The sequence below is a fragment of the Dermacentor albipictus genome, chromosome 6 (assembly GCF_038994185.2).
Source record: "Dermacentor albipictus isolate Rhodes 1998 colony chromosome 6, USDA_Dalb.pri_finalv2, whole genome shotgun sequence".
In the NCBI taxonomy this organism is placed as follows: domain Eukaryota; kingdom Metazoa; phylum Arthropoda; class Arachnida; order Ixodida; family Ixodidae; genus Dermacentor; species Dermacentor albipictus.
This window is the reverse complement of record NC_091826.1, coordinates 59,150,176-59,168,596: the sequence shown is the minus strand read 5'-3', so window position 1 is coordinate 59,168,596 and position 18,421 is coordinate 59,150,176. Positions and strand designations below refer to the sequence as shown.

The 18,421-nt window shown below is 48.3% G+C and overlaps 1 protein-coding gene across 4 annotated transcripts in view; it reads left to right on the top strand.

Annotated features, from left to right (window-relative positions):
* The window catches only part of LOC139061090 (uncharacterized), a 59,129-nt gene that overhangs the window by 28,898 nt on the left and 11,810 nt on the right, over nucleotides 1–18,421 (top strand). For all 4 annotated transcript variants that reach the window (XM_070540604.1, XM_070540605.1, XM_070540606.1 and 1 more), the window contains 2 exons: nucleotides 12,417–12,673; nucleotides 13,913–14,049. In XM_070540604.1, the coding sequence (XP_070396705.1) occupies nucleotides 12,417–12,673; nucleotides 13,913–14,049 (394 nt within the window). The remainder of the gene's footprint in view (nucleotides 1–12,416; nucleotides 12,674–13,912; nucleotides 14,050–18,421) is intronic.

The window sequence follows — 18,421 nt, the reverse complement described above, 5'->3', positions numbered from 1 at the left end:
ATTTTGAAAACCTTGAAAGTGCGAAAAATATAGAAGCACGACGTTTACAAACTAGAAGCTCTTCATCATAAATGGATATCGCGGTTCTTCAAACGGCATCTTTATAGGAGTCAAAACGGTTAAATTCGGTATCTCAATGTGTATCTTACGTGAAGTAGTTACGTGGTGCAAAAGGGTACTGAAAAAGCCGTACTTCGATAATGCTAAATTGTTTGATATTGATTTGTAACATTTCAATTTTGTCCACTGTAGATCTACTACTAGATGCGATTCACAAAATTGTCATACTCTTTTTCATTGTTGAATTACAGATTCTTAAACGTGATAGCTTCGTTTCCTGAAAAATTGAGATTTGTGCCAAAATTTAATAAACATTTACAACGTAAATGAAAAATTCGCATCCAGAGGACAGTAGAATTTAAGTTTTTCTTTGAAATGCAACACACCTCATCAAATTTTGTGCAGTGGTTGCCGAGAAAATCTAATTCCCCTTCTACATGCATTTAGATACGAGAATTCGAGAAGAATCTTCCTCTTAAGGAGGAAGCCAAGCTGCAACGTGAGCACCCCCCCCCCTCTACCCTGCCCGAGCGAAATTTGTGGCTACGCCACTGATATATTGTCACGTGGTAGTGACGGTGAAGAAAGAAGCAGTACGGTGGAATACAAAACTAGCTTTTATTGGGCGAACCTGTGCCCACAAAACAGGCTACATTTATAGCACAACGAAAGCGGCGAACACGCTCGGCGATCGTCGAAAATCTGCTCAGCGGGTCAAGCGCGTCGGCTTTTATAGATCAGTCGTCGAATGTTCCAGATTAACTGATGGGACCCGCGTGTCTTCCACAAAGTTCTACACCATTCGTGTCACGCGATGACATCTGATAACACAAGGTTCGGCGACAACAGTCACGCGGATAGAAGCGTCGATAACTTTCCAGAAACGTCGGATACATGCAGGCGCGTCCCTCGCTCTGCGATTACAGTTATTAGGCGGCGAAACGTGGTTGCGCGATAAAGATAAGTACACGTGTCATTACCCCCCTCTTAAAAAGCATCGACCCGATGCTGCAAACAAACGAAAGTAACCAAGAAAAGCACTCGTAGCAAAGAAAACAACAAACTGAGGAAGTTCATCAGCGTCCGTAAAATGGTTTAAGGCGCACCACGTGGACCACTTCAGATCGTAACAAAGAAAAGCACTCGTAGCAAAGAAAACAACAAACTAAGGAAGTTCATCAGCGTCCGTAAAATGGTTTAAGGCGCACCACGTGGACCACTTCAGATCGTGCGCGGCGCCGCTGTGAGTGCGAAATGCCGTCTGGCACGACCTCATAGTCTAGTGCGCCAATACGTCGGATGTCCTTGTAGGGTCCGAAATAGCGTCGCAGCAGCTTCTCACTGAGTCCTCGCCGGCATATCGGGGTCCATACCCAAACACGGTCGCCGGGCTGGTACTCGACGAAGCGTCTTCGGAGGTTGTAGTGTCGGCTGTCGGTACGCTGCTGGGTCTTGATCGGTAGGCGGGCGAGCTGTCGGGCTTCTTCGGCGCGCTGGAGATAGCTAGCGACGTCAACATTCTCTTCGTCAGTGATGTGGGGCAGCATGGCGTCGAGCGTCGTGGTCGGGTTCCTGCCGTAAGCCAGCTTAAACGGCGTGATCTGTGTTGTTTCTTGCACCGCCGTGTTGTAAGCGAATGTTACGTACGGCAGGACGGCATCCGAGGTCTTGTGTTCGACGTCGACGTACATCGCTAGCATGTCGGCGAGGGTCTTATTCAGCCGCTCCGTAAGGCCATTCGTCTGCGGGCGGTAGGCCGTAGTCCTCCTGTGCCTTGTATGACTGTAATTCAGAATGGCTTGGGTAAGCTCCGCTGTAAAGGCCGTTCCTCTGTCGGTGATGAGGACTTCTGGGGCGCCATGACGAAGCAGGATGTTTTCGACAAAGAATTTCGCCACTTTGGCTGCGCTACCTTTCGGCAGTGCTTTAGTTTCAGCGAAGCGCGTGAGGTAGTCTGTCGCCACGACGATCCACTTATTTCCGGTTGTTGACGTCGGAAAGGGTCCCAGCAAGTCCATCCCGATCTGCTGGAATGGTCGGCAAGGAGGCTCGATTGGCTGTAGTAATCCTGCTGGCCTTGTCGGCGGTGTCTTGCGTCACTGACAGTCTCGGCATGTTCTGACATAACGGGAGACGTCGGCGGTCAGGCGCGGCCAATAATGCTTTTCTTTCCTCGATAGTGTCCGGGAAAAACCGAGGTGTCCAGCGGTCGGATCGTCATGTAGGGCGTGCAATACTTCTGGACGAAGTCCTGACGGGACAACAAGAAGGTAATTGGCGCGGACTGGTGAGAAGTCCTTCTTCACGAGTAGACTGTCTTGAAGCGTGAAGGAAGATAATCCGCGCTTAAATGCCCTGGGGCAACGTCGGTGTGCCCTTCCAAATAATCGACGAGGCCTTTAGGTTCCGGGTCCGCTCGTTGTTGTTCGGCGAAGTCTTCCGCGCTTATTATACCAAGGAAGGCGTCGTCATCCTCGTCATCTTGCGGCGGCGGGTCAATGGGGGCGCGTGATAGGCAATCGGCGTCTGAGTGTTTTCGTCCGGACTTGTATGTTACAGTGATGTCGTATTCTTGTAGTCTGAGGCTCCACCGTGCTAGCCGTCCTGAGGGATCCTTTAAATTCGCTAGCCAGCACAAGGCGTGATGGTCGCTGACGACTTTTAATGGCCTGCCATATAGGTAAGGGCGAAATTTCGCTGTAGCCCAAACGATGGCGAGGCACTCCTTTTCGGTTGTAGAATAATGGCCTTCCGCTTTTGACAACGACCGGCTAGCGTAAGCTATCACGTGTTCATGTCCATCTTTTCTCTGGACCAGGACGGCGCCGAGGCCTAGGCTACTGGCGTCAGTGTGGATTTCGGTATCGGCGTTCTCGTCGAAGTGCGCAAGTACGGGCGGCGACTGCATGCGTCGTTTGAGTTCTTGAAATGCCTCGGCCTGCGGCGTTTCCCACTTGAACTCGACGTCACATTTAGTTAGCTGCGTCAGCGGCTCAGCGATGCGTGAAAAGTTCTTGACAAATCGCCTGTAGTAGGCGCACATGCCAAGAAATCTACGCACTGCCTTCTTGTCGATGGGCTGTGGGAACTTTGCTATGGCAGCTGTCTTCTGCGGGTCGGGGCGGACTCCAGATTTGCTGATGACGTGGCCTAAAAATAGAAGCTCCTCGTAAGCGAAGCGGCACTTTTCCGGCTTCAGAGTAAGTCCTGATGTCCTGGCGGCCTCTAGTACTGTTGCCAGCCGCCTAAGGTGAACGTCGAAGTTTTCGGCGAAGACGACGACGTCATCCAAGTATACGAGACAGGTCTGCCACTTCAATCCTGCTAAAACCGTGTCCATCACGCGCTGGAACGTTGCAGGTGCCGAGCACAGTCCGAATGGCATAACCGTGAACTCGTAGAGGCCGTCTGGGGTGATGAAGGCGGTCTTATCGCGATCTCTTTCGTCGACTTCTATTTGCCAATAGCCAGACTTGAGATCCATGGACGAGAAGTATTTAGCGTTTCAGAGCCGATCCAATGCGTCGTCTATCCGTGGGAGGGGGTATACGTCCTTCTTCGTGATCTTGTTCAGACGCCGATAATCGACGCAAAAACGTAGGGTTCCGTCCTTTTTCTTTACCAGAACAACAGGGGATGCCCACGGGCTTTTCTATAGCTGGATGATGTCGTCGCGCAGCATTTCGTCGACTTGTTCTCTTATAGCTTCACGTTCTCGCGCCGAAACTCGGTAAGGGCTCTGACGGAGTGGTCAAGCGCATTCCTCGGTGATTATGCGATGCTTGGCGACTGGTGTTTGTCGAATCCTCGATGACGTCGAAAGCAGCCTTTGTATCGTCGGAGCAGACTTCTCAGCTGGTGTTGCTTAATCATAGGGAGATTTGGATTAATGTCGTAGTCTGGCTCGGGAACCGTGGTCGTCGGGGTAGATGCGGCGGAATCCGATAGGACAAACGCATTACTTGTTTCCAGAATTTCCTCGATGTACGCGATCGTCGTGCCCTTGTTGATGTGCTTGAACTCCTGGCTGAAGTTTGTCAGCAACACTTCAGTTTTCCCTCCATGCAGTCGAGCGATCCCTCTTGCGACGCAAATTTCACGGTCTAGCAGTAGACGTTGGTCGCCTTCGATGACGCCTTCTACGTCAGCGGGTGTTTCGGTGCTGACCGAAATAACAATGCTGCAGCGAGGCGGGATGCTCACTTGATCTTCAAGCACACTCAAGGCGTGGTGACTACGAGGGCTCTCCGGCGGCATTGCTTTATCTTCCGACAGCGTTACTGACTTCGACTTGAGGTTGATGATTGCGCCGTGTTGGTCCAGGAAGTCCATACCGAGAATGACATCTCGTGAACACTGTTGGAGGATAACGAAGGTGGCAGGGTAAGTCCGTTCATGAATGGTTATTCTTGCCGTGCAGATCCCAGTCGGCGTGATGAGGTGTCCTCCAGCGGTGCGAATCTGAGGGCCTTCCCATGCGGTCTTCACTTTCTTCAACTGGGCAGCGATGTGTCCACTCATTACGGAGTAATCGGCCCCTGTGTCGACTAAGGCAGTGACTGCGTGGCCGTCGAGAAGCACGTCGAGGTCGGTTGTTCTTTGTCTGGCATTGCAGTTAGGTCTTGGCGTTGGATCACGGCTGCGTCGTGTTGAAATGAAGTTGGAACGTCGCGTCGTCAAGTCGTCTTTCATTGGTGTAGTTTTGGCTTCCAGACTTCGTCGGGACGGCAGCGTGTCGTCATTAGGTCGTCGAGATGGTTTCTTCGTCGTCTTCGTCGGCGGCGGAGGATCTTCGTCAGTTCGACGAACAGCAACCGCACCTCCATCGGTTGCTGCTTTTAGTTTTCCGGGTATGGGCTCGCTGACCGGCCCCGGGCTGGGCCAGTGTATGGTCGGCGCTGCGGCGACAGGTAGCGGCCTGGTGATGGCAAACGGGACGGCCGTCGAGGGCTCCACTGAGTAGCGGCGAGGTAATCGGCGATGTCACGTGGGCGCTCGCCAAGCTGTGGACGCGGCGCGTTGACGGCGAAACCTCGCAGCCCCATCTCCCGGTACGGACATCGTCGGTAGACATGACCCGCTTCTCCGCAGTAATAGCAGAGCGGGCGGTGGTCAGGAGCACGCCAGATGTTCGTCTTCCTCGCGTAGGTGCGCTGGGCGACGGGTGGTCGTGCTGGCGGCGGCGGCGGCGGACGACGAAACTGTGGCGTGACAGGGCCCTGGCGCGGTCGCGGAGGGGGTCCTTGACGGCGTGCGACGGCGGCGTAGGTCATCGCTTGCGGCTCACGCTGCGGCGATTCAGGGGCTACTCCAAGTTGTTGTTGGAGCTCCTCATGCACGGCGTCGGCAATCGAAGCCACTTGAGGCTGTGATGATGAGAACAGCTTTTGTAGCTCCTCTCGCACGACAGCTCGGATAGTCTCGCGTAGGTCGTCGGCGGCGAGTGACTGAACTCCGGCGTAGTGGGTAGAGCTTGTACGGCGGTTGAATTGCCGGTTCCGCATTTCGAGTGTCTTCTCGATGCTGGTGGCCTCGCGAAGGAACTCTTCTACGGTCTTCGGTGGGCTTCGTATCATTGCGCCGAAAAGTTCTTCCTTCACACCACGCATGAGAAGGCGGACTTTCTTCTCCTCAGGCATATCCGGGTCGGCATGGCAGAACAGACGTTTCATTTCTTCCGTGAAGATGGCGACGTTCTCGTTAGGTAGCTGCACTCGGGCGTCCAGCATGGCTTCGGCCCTGTCCTTGCGCACGACGCTCGTAAAGGTGCGCAGGAAGCCGGTACGGAAGAGGTCCCATGTCGTCAAGGTCGACTCCCGGTTCTCAAACCACGTTCTGGCGGCATCTTCTAAGGCAAAGTATACATGCCACAGCTTGTCGTCGGAGTCCCAGTTGTTAAAAGTCGCGATTCGTTCGTAGGTCTCCAACCAGGATTCTGGGTCTTCAGTCGCTGCTCCATGGAAGGTCGGTGGGTCCCGAGGTTGTTGTAGGATAACGGGGGACGCTGGGGCAGCCATTGGGGTTGTTTTGACCACGATCTTCTTTGTCGACTCAGGTAGAAGTCCGTGCTCTGGGGGCAGTCCTTGCAGTCTGCGGCTAGCACGCTGGTCTTCGGCAATGTTAGTTTTGTCCTCGGGCTTTGGGCTTGGATCGCGGCTTTGCGGGGGCGTTCGGTATATGAACGCGCAAGCACCTCCACCAGATGTCACGTGGTAGTGACGGTGAAGAAAGAAGCAGTACGGTGGAATACAAAACTAGCTTTTATTGGGCGAACCTGTGCCCACAAAACAGGCTACACTTATAGCACAACGAAAGCGGCGAACATGCTCGGCGATCGTCGAAAATCTGCTCAGCGGGTCAAGCGCATTGGCTTTTATAGATCAGTCGTCGAATGTTCCAGATTAACTGATGGGACCCGCGTGTCTTCCACAAAGTTCTACACCATTCGTGTCACGCGATGAAATCTGATAACACAAGGTTCGGCGACAACAGACACGCGGATAGAAGCGTCGATAACTTTCCAGAAACGTCGGATACATGCAGGCGCGTCCCTCGCTCTGCGATTACAGTTATTAAGCGGCGAAACGTGGTTGCGCGATAAAGATAAGTACACGTGTCAATATATATATACAGCTTTGGATACTTTAGGTTCTTAGTTGCTATATTAACTAATTTTTAGGGTTGAACTGCGTCGCAGCTCCTCCGAGGGCGCGTGCCGCAAGATCTGTATAGCTTTTCTGAAATAAAATGCTATACACTGATTTCATCTTATTATTCAGCCATTAAATCTTGATAATAATCCCTGGCACGCTCGATGCACTATCGCAGCGCCGCCGTCACGCTGTCCTGCTTGAGATGCTTAGCAAGCCTTCAGAGACGCACAGCGTGTTTGACGGCAAAAGCACCGATGTCGCGCTCCTCTCAGTCAAGATGTGAACAAGACAAGAGGTCATGCTACTCTCATCCGCCACTGTTGGCTGTACCAGTACACAGAAGTACTGAACTGTGCACTGAAGGCTGTACTAGCTCAAGGCATACTGGCAAACAACATTGCACAATGCGTCACTTTCAATTTAGGATATCCTCAAGGAACACTGCGAAGAGCAAATCGAAACTTTTAGCCACAGATTTCGGAACATAACCCTGACACCAGATGAGAATAGAGAGATTTTGAAAATTACGAAGAAAAACAGTCAAGAAAATTGGTTCAAAAACAAAGGAAGAAAGCACAATTTAATCAAAAAACAGCCTTCCAGCCAACTAGCCACCACACGCCGACAAGAGGGACCTCGAGTTTAGAGGAACCAGACCAGAAGGAAACATCTACAGAGCTAAACCACTCCAATGTTTTAGAGATTTCAAAAACATTAAGCCAAAAAGAAATAGACGTAGTCAGCAAGGGCCTACACTTTTGCCCCACGAACAACACAATAAATGAATTCGAGCTTCACAAGGGCCTCTCAGAATTCTCCAGACGAATGCGTATCCAACACTTTTTCGCAGACAAACAAAGACACCGGGACGACACCACTTAGAGTCCAATCCACTTGCACTCCCGAACCAGAACAAGCCATAAAACTTGACATATACCTTAAAACTGTCACTAAAGAAATTATAAGCCAATTCAAGACATTTAAGCGACCTAAAAACATATCTGCGTCGGAGAGTCATACCATTTCAAATCTGAGTTGCCGGAATGACATTGCTATTAAGGAAGCAGATAAGGGTGGAAGTATAGTTATTTGGCCAGTAGAAAAATACAAGCACGAGGCTTACAGACAACTAAACAACCCAGAACACTACCGCAAACTAGATAACAATCCGACATTGTCCCACACAGTGACAATTACCAACAGGCGTAAATCACTTTTGACTGATGAATTGATAACACCCTCAGAATATTCATTTCTTAAACCAAGCAACAAAACTGCCGGGCGTTTTTACCTCCTTCCAAAAATTTATAAAATTCCATCCGCTGAACTATACACTCCTATTATCCCAGGCCGTCCGATAGTATCAAACAACAACACCCCGACAGAGAGCATTTCCACATTCCTTAACCACTACCTTGGTGACTTGCCAAAAGCACTTCCGTCATTTGTACAAGATACACCCCACCTGCTGAGAATTATAGAGGACATTAATACTAAAGGCACACTACCCAACAACACTATTCTCGCAACACAAGACGTAGGCGCTGTACAAACATTCCAATCCCTGATGGTTTATCTTCGATAAAACAAACGCTGTCTAAACACAACGCACAACACTCTACTGAAGTCTACTTGTCTCTCCTTGAATTAGTTCTAACACATAACTACTTCGAATTTGAGGAGAGCTACTACCTACAGATACATGGTACAAGCATGGGTACGCCTTTTGCACCAACCTAGGCGAACATATTTATGGAGATTCTAGAAACAGGTTTCCTATCGCGCAACACTACCAATCCCCACACGTACCTACGATATATAGACGACATACTCATAATCTGGGGACATGGTCAAGACAGTCTAGATAAATATGTAGCATTTCTAAACTCTGTTCACCCAACTATAAAATTCACAACTGGACAACTTTCTGGACACAACAATATACATTGACAATGGTGAGCTAAAGAAAACGCTGTACAGGAAACCTTTCGACAAACAACAGTACCTAGAATATACCAGCCACCATCCCAGACATTGCAAACAAGGCATCTTTAAAGGCCAAGCCACACGACTTCTCCGCAATTGCGTTGAAAACCAAGACTACATAGATAGACTCGATCACCTTAAAGAAACCCTATCAAATAGGAACCACCCAAACAGTGACCTTCAAACAGCCTGCATCGCTGCAACCAAACTTGATCGAGCCGAGGTCCCCAAGCCCCGCCCGAGGATCACAAGAACAACAACGCCTCTCGTTACTACTAAATTCTCAAACGCACTCCCAAACGTGAATAACATCCTAAGTAAATACTACCCAATTCTCACCAGCAACCAGATACTTAAGAAGATTTTTCCCGACCATTCCAGAGTTGCCTACAGACGCAACACCAATTTTAAAGATGTCCTTGTGCACGCCAAACTACAGACACAGAGGAAGTTGGGAACCAATCCCTGTGGCCACCCCAGGTGCGCTACATGCAAACATATTCAATCTACTACTACAGTAAAAAGCACAGCGTCGAATTACGCACACACGGTAACTACGGCTTTTACCTGCACATCAAGCAACCCAGTCTACTGTCTAGGATGTGCCGCTTGTAGCGAACAATGCATAGGTGAGACTGGACAACAAATTATTACAAGACTCAACGGTCACCGCGCGGACACAAAACACAATTTACCCAATGCAGTAGCCAGCCACTTTAATGAACATGGTCATATATTTGACAAAGCAAGGCTCTATATACTACAAACGAATTTCCGTTCCCCTCACGAAAGGAAGTATACGGAATCATACCTCATACAAAAGTTTATTTGCCTACAGCCGACAGGAATTAATTTGGCACGTGGCAACTTGGAATCTGACATTCTGACATCATCAACCAGAACACAAAACACATTAGACCACCAGTTAACCTTAATTCTTAACCTCACCTTCTGTTCCATTTCGAAAAATGTTTTCCTGCCTACTTCTCAATTTAATCTACTCTTTCAGGTTTTTACGTCTATACCAATTGTACGACCCCCTTCTGCCACGTACACTTGCCCCCACCCGCGTCTACGCGCGTCACCCTCCTGTTTGTTATTCAGGCTTCAGTTTCCCCTCCCCTTCTCTTTTCTGTTCCTTTTTTTAATCTATTTTTTGAAACCCTCTCATCAACTCATTCCGAAGCCAATATGCGCTTTTCGGCGCCTCAATCCAGAGTATCGCCATTTCTGGATGCCGCCGTAACGACACCTACGTTGAGCGACTGGGGCAATGCCCCTTGAAAGACCATGCCGCTGCCTTTCAGTCCCCCCATACATTGCACCGCAGACTCCGCGTTGCCATCTTAACTATTTCAAAATTACTTGACGTATTGCTGCTATGCTACTCAAGTCACTTTTTCAATTCATGTTTTTTTTTGCTTTTGTGTTCCTCGCGCACTGACCGCCAGACCGGCCCTTCTAATGCCACAAAAACATGCCGCCAACGTCTCACCCTGAATGGTTCCTAACCTCTCGCATACAAGCTCCCTAGCCCGCGACCTTCTTAAAATTTTGTTTTTCGATTTCTTGTTCTTTTTTCTCTCCCCCCCCCCTTTTTTTTCTGTCTTCGTGCCGCCCTGGCTTCTCCCCCTTTTTTATTTGTTTTTTTTTCTGCTTTCGTTTCTTCCTCTTCTCCCCGCGTGCCCACTTTCACGCTCTTGACCCCTCGTTTTGGGAACGAAGTTCACAGACGTCGGACGACAGCGCTTGTTTCCTCTCGTAGTCTCTCTCTTTAAAACCAGCCGCCAGAGACAACACCCGTAGGTGATATCACTGCACTAACCCTTTAAAACTAACACGCCGAAGATGACGAGGCCGCCTTTGACGAGGATGGGAACTCCTATCGAAACGTTGGCCAGCCTTTCTGAGGCACCTTATCCCTGTTTACGAACTTTATACCGCACTGTGGGACCCAGGGCCGCATCCTGGCCTCCACTGTAGTTGGCACACGCGTTGCAACATCTGCGGTGCGATTATGCCGTACCCCAGCGCATACACTGGTCTGTTTGAGCGGAATTGACAGTAAGTGTCAAGCTAAATCTATAGATCTTCTCCATGGGCCTTCGCACAGGTTATTTCCTGTCCGGCAGCACCTCGTGCACCACAGAAGCGCCACATCTCTAATAGCGCAGCTAGCGTTTTGAGCTGTATTATCATTATCATCATCATCATCGTCGTCGTCATCACCAGCCTGGCAACGCTCACTGCAGGGCAAAGGTCTCTCCCATTATTATCCAACTACCGAGGTCATGTGCTAATTGTGCCCATGTTGTCCCTGAAACTTCTTAATCTCCTCCACCCACCTAACTTTCTGCCGCCCGCTGCTACGCTTCCCTTCTCTTCGAATCCAGTCCGTAACCCTAATGACAATCGGTTATCTTCCCTTCTCATTACATGCCCTGCCCATGCCCATTTTTATTTCTTGATTTCATCTAACATGTCATTAACTCGCGTTTGTTCCCACACCCAATCTGCTCCTTTCATATCCCCGAAACGTTACGCCCTGCATTCTTCTTTACATAGCTCGTTGCGTCGTCCTTAACTTTTAGTATAAAAGTAGAACCCTTTTTGTAAGCCTCCAGGGCTCTGCCTGTAGGTGAGTACTGCTAAGACAGAGCTGTTATACACTTTTCTCTTGGGGGATAATGGCAACCTGCTGTTCATAATCTGAGAATGCCTGCCAAACACACCCCAGCTCATTCTTATTCTTCTGATTATCTCAGTCTCATGTACCGCATCCGCTGTCACTGCCTGCCCTAAGTAAATGTATTTCCTTACCACTTCCAGCACCTCACTACCCATCGTAAACTGCTGTTCTCTTCCGAGACTTGCCAAGGTTGTAGACTGGGCGTGCTAGTGTAGCATATTAGAGATTCGATTGCGAAACATTTGGGCAACGCACACAGAAGAGAGAAACAAACCGCAGAGCGCTACTTGCAACTATCGTTTTATTCCCTTGTCAATGGATTATATACAGGAAGATACTCGGGGCGGGGCGGTGGGGGAGGGGGAGGGTAAAGACAAAACGACAATACAAAAAAAATTTTAAAACAATGCCATCCATCAGTGCCAAGTAGGTTTGTCATGTGATCGTTTTTGCTGCGCATCATATCGCAAAAAAGGAACCAGGATACAAAATTTCAGATTAGTACGTGAGGAAATCTATTTCCTTTGCACTAAGGGATACTGATACCATGCTTACGCACATACTTCCCAGACGCGCAGTCTTAGCGGCTGCAATTATCTCTCGCGTCATCTGGCTGCCATCTTTGCTCACAATCTTGCATTTCCTAAAGAATGGCCGACATCGGGAATCTCTACAATGCATCCAAAGGTGTCCGGCGACCACTTTCGAAACGTTAAAATCATGCTCCCTTAATCTTTCAAACGACCTAGCGGCTTAAATATACGGGTGTTATACACGGGATGTACAAGCACCCGCTCTACACCAACGACGCTGCTAATATGTATAGTTTGTACAATTACCTCCAGTTATATTTCCTGAAACAAGTCGGGTCCTACAGCATGGCCTCCGGGATCCGGCGCAGCACGCGCGCGTGTGCCGCTCATTCTCGGAGGCCGTGCTCAGAGCTCCGAAATGTAGGCACATTAACGGGAAGTCTCCAAAACACAAACTTGCTACACATTCGTCGCTGTTCCGCTCGCTGTCCGCAGAGGGCGGGTACGAGTTCCTGCAAGGCAGCACGACCAAGTGCATGTTCAGCATCAGAGTCCCCTCCACTGAAGTCCTGTCTAGAAGGTCAACGTTTCTCGGCAAAGCGACGCTGAGCTCCACCGGAAGAAAGATACTGCAAACTCTTCTACCAATGCGCGGTTTTGGCTTCCTCGGCGAAGTGTCACCGCTGAACCCGTCGGGGTCCACTCGCGGTTCACTGGCGGACTACACTCGGTGGCTAAAGTTTTGCTACGCGGTGAGTTTTGATAGAGCATTAAACTACCGCGGTGGGCCGCTTTCTGAGCTTCGGCTCAGCCGCTCGACGAATGTTTTACGCTGGCACCGCGACGTTTTCAGCTGGCAATCTTCGATACAAGGTCGAATTGAAATAATCGATGCAGTATGACGTAGTTCTCGTACATCGAACCTAGAGTACCAATTACGGCCCGCTTTGTGTGCGATTAGAACGAGGCAGTGCACTCTTCTATTCTTTTAAAGCAGTGAAAGTAAAGTGGTGCTGCTCAGCGGCAATAACCGTCAGGTTTGCCATATCTGATACCCCACTGAATTGGGCGCTTTCGATTTTACCATAGTTAGAGAGAGGTCACTTTCTTGCATCTGTGAGAAGAAAAGGTACTTCCGTCATTTTCAAAAGTGCAAATAACATTATTGAAACAACCATACTTGCACGTTGCCACTGCTTTTGCATGTGTACATGTAGCATCTGTAAGCGTGAACACATTTGACGAGAATTGCGCCATTAAGGGCCCATGAAGCTCAAGGTTTAGCATGCATTGACGTCTGCTTACTGTTCGTTAAGGGAAGAATAGGTTAACCATAGAAATATATAAAAATCTGTATTATTGAATAAAAACAAGAAACATGCTGTATACGTCATATCTTGAAGAACTCCAGGCGTAGCAGATGAGGTCGTTTAGTGAGATATTGCCGAAACATAATTGATAAGGAAAATGCCCCTTATCTGAAAGTGGAAAATCAAAGAGCCTGCAGTCGTCCTAGCTTCGCCGTGTCACGTGACGCGGGAGTTCCCGTGCTCGACGCCTTATTGTTCTTCAATTTGCAGGTTCGACAGCATCACTAAATTTCATTTTATTGCGACAACACACACCGTCTGATCATGCTTCCTACATTTGAGTATGGAGACCAAGATGACATTGCCGCTTCTCTATTGCCTACAGGCGACGAGCTGTCAAGCCCGCTGGCACTGAAAATTGGAAACGCGAGCTCTTGAAAAACAAAGTCTCTTAACCGCACCTCTAGGACGTGAAGGTTCGATAGGCAACTTTTTCAGCATGCAGCATTTAGGAACGTATATGTAGCGAGCATTTGCCGCCGCCACTTTTCACCAATCAATAGGCCTGGTAGGAGGAAAAAAGTGATTACAAATGTGAAAAGCTACGCCAGTTGCTCGATCCAGATTATTCTTGTTATGGCGCGACACAAGTAGCGAAGAATCCATTCCACTTCTTCGCAGCGATTCACGGAAGTCCTCAGAGGGCTTGGCATTGCCAGAGACGAAGTCATCAACTTCTTCGCTTTCAAACCACTCAATCTGGCCTGGAGGGCGCCCTCTTATGAGAGACTCTTGGAAGGCCTTAACACCATCCCCGGGTAAGCAATACTTCCCGAATCAGTAATGCTGCTTCGTTCAATTGCTCAACTGCACCCTACAGCACTAATACATATTCGAATAATTCAGCACAAGAGCGAAACATGAGCCTAAACATAAAAATTTTATTAATGATGTACTTACGTCATATGAATAGAATCAAGGAATGTATCTTGTAGCACGACCATCAAAAGGCTCAGCGCGTTAGCAGGATAATTCTAATAAGGGTCCCGGTTAGGCAAGTTTGGGCCTGAAGAGTTATGTGTACACCAGAAGATTTAGATCATGCGAAGCCTGATGCAAACGGGTCCTCGTGAAGCTAAGTGTTACGTATCACTGATGATACGATGATACGTGCATTACGTTCCTTCGTATAAGCAATACTAGCGCCAGCAAAGCTTTATAATGGAGATGCTGCGTTCCTTCACGTAATGCGCATTTTTTTTGGTTAAGGAAGGACTGTTATAAATGCTAAGAAACAAAGAACTTTCTACGGTAGCGACTCTATACAAAATTAAAAACTTGACAACGCGTATCTTCAGCCTGATGCAGAACAGCTAACTACAATCGAGCGCACATGGCCTGCTACAGAGGTTGCGATAAAGCGCGCAGTTGCCAACTGCAAATAATAGACATGCAACACTTTAGAAAACGCTACGTTTCTTTCGCAAGAGTAGAACACCATACTTTTTCAGCAGGCGCTTCGCGTAACACAAAGCTCTCAACCGAACGGCATGTGTTCATAGGCCGCATTTCTCAACGAACCATATTATTTTCTAATCGGGAGACCCGCCGTGGTTGCTCAGTGGCTATGGTGTTGGGCTGCTGAGCACGAGGTCGCGGGATCGAATCCCGGCCACGGCGGCCGCATTTCGATGGGGGCGAAATGCGAAAACACCCGTGTGCTTAGATTTAGGTGCACATTAAAGAACCACAGGTGGTCAAAATTTCCGTAGTCCTGCACTACGGCGTGCCTCATAATCAGAAAGTGGTTTTGGCACGTAGAACCCCAAACATTATTATATTATTATTAATCGGGAGCTGCCGCGTCACTGTTATTGCTAGCATCGCCTCTCATTGCTACGCATAACAAAAAGAATGCGAAATGAAAGTCAGCGTAGCAAATGGTGCAGCAGCTGTTCATAGCTGCAAGGCCACCATCCCTCGTTCATGCGGCTAACAGTGACATAACGAAATGCGAAAAGGATAAATCGTTAACAACGCGAAAAAGAACTTCCTGTGGCCTTACCACTAAACGGCGACGAAGCAGACGCTGGCAGAATGACCCAAAAACGATCCTCAGGTGCATTTCTTTACAGAAAGACGTGTGCTTCAGGTAAGATCATCGGAAATTGTGACACCTAAGCACTAAATTTTACCCATTTTATGACAATATTGCCTATTCTGTAAGGACGTAGAACGAGCTTACGGCAGTGGGTAAATTAAACTGTGCTTACCTCAATTCATATTAGGAGTCTACAGCCTATACTGGCACACCAAGATTGTACAAGGTTAACGTTCATTAACAAAGCATCTGCTTCACTGGCGTTAATAATGGTGTGGCAAAATGACCCCGTCATAATCGAGCATTTGAATTTGGCAAGACCATCGATACTATATATTGGCAAAAAAAGCACCATAAGAACTGACCTTTGAGCAGTGCATGAGGCTATCCGAAGAACGGAAGCCTGCTCTCAATTGTTAGAAAAAAATTTCGTTCACTTCAGGAAGGATGAAGTCATTTTCTTGTATCAAGGTTTAAATTTTTTTCTTGACAGCAGTCGGCGACCGACTATGTCAAATGTTTCTCCTGGAGCAGAGCGTTGGTGGTACTGTTAAATTACAAACTGCTTACCCACCCCAGTGTTCATGAATCATCTGTACCCGAAATCACATGCAAGTGACGTGTGCCGCGTGTGCCAGCGGGAGAGGGCCACCCTTACGCACATCTTAGGGTATTGCGCCAAGTTTCCCGACGAAGCTTCGATAAGTACAACGATTCCGCCACGACCCGCGGCTGCGTCGGAATGCTACGACCACGACACCAAAACCTGGGCCGTCCATCAGGTCTCGGCGGCTCTTGAAACACAAAGGCCGAGCTAAACCGACGGAACGTTGCCCCTCAGGACTAACGACCTCGGCAGTAACACGCGCTGGAGTTGAGTAAAGACCACCCGCTGAGAAGACGTCAAGGCCTGCGTCGCGGCGCCATTTAGTAGTGTCATGCTGCAGGCGACTAACTAAAGTTCTCTCCCTCTCCTGGACCACGAAAGTAGCCTCAATTGATTGGTTACTGCCAAGGCTACGACAAAGAACAGCTCATTCGCAAGAAAGGCTCATAGAAAATCCATGGTATGGCGAGAGAAAAAAATCGCGACAGAAATCGATCTAGCGGTTATTGCCGATGGTTATATGATTAGCATTCGAACAAAGTTGCGACGCACAGTAATTCCGAAGTCAGCTTACTTGACATCTGTAGCAGGCCTCTTAAGACTTCTGTTGCTTCGGCTGTATGCGACGTTCTCAAGTATCTTGCCCCTTCGCTAAGACACTCTCTTGCCAAGATCGCCCATGAGCACGGCGGAATGATGACGACTGTATGAGGCCGACGCTGTGACGAGGCTGGAAGGACGAATACGAAATGATATCAAAGCAATGACAAAGGCAGCATGACGACGGCACGACGCCAATGAAATCACAATCATTCGATTGTCATTGGCATAGAATAAATGAGGAATGGCATAATGACTTCAGCGAGACGATGACATTAAAACAATGCGATGACGACGAGCGTTCACAACGTTTGCATGACGATGACAATCGCACGACCATGACATCGTGACGACGATGACATGAGAATGAACGCATGATAGCGACTGTCTCATGACGAAGTAGTGAACACGAATACGTGATAACGGGGGCATAATCACCACTGATTGATAACACCAGGATTACGACAGAGCGAAGAACGATTGACGTTTATGGATCGACAAAGGTGATAAGGTAACGACAGCATTACGAGGGTTGGATAACGAAGCTGCGATTGACGACGACCCGATGACAACGATTAGAGGGCAACAGCGGCATAATCAGGATTGATTGACACCATCGTGGTTACGACAAAATGAAGAACAAGGATTGCCGTTGGTGGAACAGCGAAGCTGATATCACGACAATCGGAACAGAATGGGACCAATGGAAACGGAGATGGCATTTACCACAACGCATGGACTACAGCAGCACGGGAAGAGCGGCATAATCAAGATTGGTTGCCGACACCATGGTTTCGACAAAATGAAGATGGATTCACGTCGATGGAAAGACGAAGATGATATGACGACGAGTCAATGGTGAGGGTCGGATGACGAAGCAGGGTTTACGATGATGAAATTATTACGATAGTGTCACGGCCCGGCCAGCCACGCCCGCCTGCCCTGGCCGCTGTATCTTTAAAGCCACCTGCGAGAGGAACAGGGTCCACAGTGTGCTGTGCTTTAGTGGCTTGATTCGCGTTGATGCGAGAGGAAGCACGAAGGCCAATTCGATCGCTGCTGCTACCGCGCTTCCTCACTGCAGCGTTGTGACAGTGAATTTCCGCGATCACCGAGTCACATGTGTTCGTATCTGCTTGTGTGCGCGTGACGCAATGCCTGTTAATTTAGCTGTATTCTTAAGTTTGCAATTCATGATTACATATGTCATGAATTGTTACCAACTAGACCAAACCAGTACCCTTCTATGTTTACAAATTTATACGGCAGATAAACTGTCCTTGCTTTGTATACAGTCCGCTAATTTGGTATCGCAATCGATGCTTTTGTCATGCTTCATTCATAAATTGATTATTCTGTGTTTCTTGGGTTGCACACATAATCAGTCTAACACTTTCATGTATTTTGTCCCATGATCGAAGTGCAGTGGTTGTGCAGTTATCCTGAGTGAGTGTTATGTTATTTTTTTTCATGTCTACTTTATGTAATTACTGTTGTTCTACTCAGATTTTGATGGCGGGAATTTATGGCCCTACACGGCTCTTTATATTCCCTATGAAAATCTAATGCAGACTCGAACAGCTCCAAGAGAAGTGATATTGCTTTTGTTTCGGGCTTCTTTCTATGTCTTGAGGGAAAAATGAACAAAAATTCGCGAGTACCTGTTGACCAGAATGACCCTCTGAGCTGCAGCAACTGTCGTGGTATCGGCAGCATCAGATATGGCGTGAAGAAAATAATTATATGTTATGTTTACAACTGTGCCTTATATTCTGTTTTGGCATATGGAACTGAACAAAAATAACAAAAATATTATCAATCAACACCCCTACATCAACTGACAATGGTTAAGTGGGTCACGATTCCCTGAAGGTTAAAGTTC